The sequence below is a fragment of the Ambystoma mexicanum genome, chromosome 7q, assembly GCF_040938575.1.
Source record: "Ambystoma mexicanum isolate Mex_15411 chromosome 7q, UKY_AmexF1_1, whole genome shotgun sequence".
In the NCBI taxonomy this organism is placed as follows: Eukaryota; Metazoa; Chordata; class Amphibia; order Caudata; family Ambystomatidae; genus Ambystoma; species Ambystoma mexicanum.
Window position 1 is genome coordinate 1,074,475,026 of NC_090941.1, and position 2,124 is coordinate 1,074,477,149.

General features: G+C 43.5%; 1 protein-coding gene across 1 annotated transcript; it reads left to right on the forward strand.

Moving 5' to 3' along the window:
- Nucleotides 1-247: 247 nt before the first annotated feature.
- On the forward strand, nt 248-1,213 carry LOC138528168 (olfactory receptor 56A4-like). Its single transcript, XM_069639621.1, has one exon. It carries the CDS (start codon nt 248-250, stop codon nt 1,211-1,213), a length of 966 nt encoding a protein of 321 aa, XP_069495722.1.
- Nucleotides 1,214-2,124: the final 911 nt, after the last annotated feature.

Below are 2,124 nucleotides of genomic sequence, written 5' to 3' on the forward strand. Positions count from 1 at the left end.
GAATTGTGTATAGGTACTCGCCAATGGGGAGTGCGGGAACATGTTGTGATCATTCTTTTACTTGCAAACGAATATTTGGCCTATGTGGGATTGTTTTCATCCGTCAGTTTTGGGTCATTCACCCTAAAGCAACCTCAATGAAGCTGTTTGTATAGTATTTAATAGGGCCTTAATATATGTATAAAGGAATGAATACTTTTTCTGATTTCAGAAGATTGTGTCAGCCTAAAGGGGGCCACCTGTGAAGATGCTGACCTCCAATGTCACCCATGTGCAGGCCACAGAGTTTGTTCTACGATGCTTTTCAGTGGAGTTGAGTAGGTGGAGGGGTCTTGTTTCTGCTTCTCTTCTGGCACTCTTCCTTGTTGCTACGTCTGGCAACCTGACTTTGCTGCTGGTCATCCGCATGGAACAGCGCCTACATGAGCCCATGTACTATTTACTCAGCATGCTTTCCATGTTGGACCTGACTGCAGCCTTTTGTTTTGTCCCTCAAGTCTTAGGCAACATTTGGTTTGACTCAAAAACGATTAGTGCTCCACTCTGCTTCACTCAGCTGTACTTCATCCTCATCTTCAACGGCTTCCAGTCTGGGCTTCTCATGGTGATGGCATATGACCGTTACGTTGCAATATGCAGACCCCTCCAGTACCCTTTAATCATGAACAATACCTTTCTGCTGAAAACAGCTGTTTTTGTGGTGGGACGGTCCACAATTCTGTGCGTCCCAGTGATAGTTTCCCTTTCACAGCTGAATTACTGCGCTAGCAATGTGATTGACCGCTGCTACTGTGAGAACGTTCCACTGGCAAATATTGCATGCAACAGTAAACCTGCAAATGGCATCTATGTTATATTCTTACTCTGTTTCATATTAATATTGGACATGGGTTTAATCACATTTTCATACTTTATGATCCTCCGAGTTGTTCTACAACTTCGCTCGCAAGAGGCCACAACCAAGGCGTTCAGCACTTGCGTTTCCCATTTACTTGTGATCACCTTCCTTTACTCCTCTCAAGTTGCCTTATTAATAGCAAATAGATTAGGGAAGCAACTTTCGCCTGATTTTCACTCCCTTTTAGCCATACTGTACTGTCTTCTTCCACAGGTCCTCAACCCGCTTGTGTATGGCTTGAGAACCAAAGAAATTCGAGAACGGGCTGTTGCCATATTCAGAAATGTCAAAGTGAATACAATAATTGTAAACTAGGGAGGAAGACTTGTTTAATGGCATATGTGTAATACGTGCAAGACTGACACATTGAATAATATAGCCGAGCGAATGTGAATTAAGGATAGGCAAGTCAAAAGGAGTTCTACGGCCACTAGAGGTAGAGTCTGCCACTAGAGGATAGAGTCTGTCAACTGAGAAAAGAGTCTGCCACTAGACGAAAGAGTCTGTCAATAGAGGAAAGATTCAGTCACTAAGTAAAAGAGTCTGCCACTAGAGGATAGAGTCTGCCACTAGAGGATAGAGTCTGCCACTAGAGGATAGAGTCTGCCACTAGAGGATAGAGTCTGCCACTAGAGGAAAGAGTCTGCCACTAGAGGATAGAGTCTGCCACTAGAGGATAGAGTCTGCCACTAGAGGATAGAGTCTGCCACTAGAGGAAAGAGTCTGCTACTAGAGGATAGAGTCTGCCACTAGAGGATAGAGTCTGCCACTAGGGGATATAATCTGTCAATAAGAGGAAATATTCTGCCACTAGGGGAAAGAGTCTGCCACTAGAGGATAGAGACTGCCACTAGAGGAAAGAGTCTGCCACTAGAGGATAGAGTCTGCCACTAGAGGATAAACATCTGCCACTAGAGGATAAAGTCTGCCACTAGAGGAAAGAGTCTGTCAATAAGAGGACAGATTCTGCCACTAGGTGAAAGAGTCTGCCACTAGAGGATAGAGTCTGTCACTAGAGGATAGAGTCTGCCACTAGTCACAGTGTGAGACTTCCCATACTTGGTATTTCACTCTACGTACTGTGTGATATTCTCCAATTGGTCATACATAAAATACCTGTAGAATCATTTGTTTTGTCAAAAACAGGCAGTTTCTAGTTTCCATCAAACAAATGCTGTCGGGCATTTAATAAGATTTGAATAGTTGTGATTCAGAAAATGAAAATG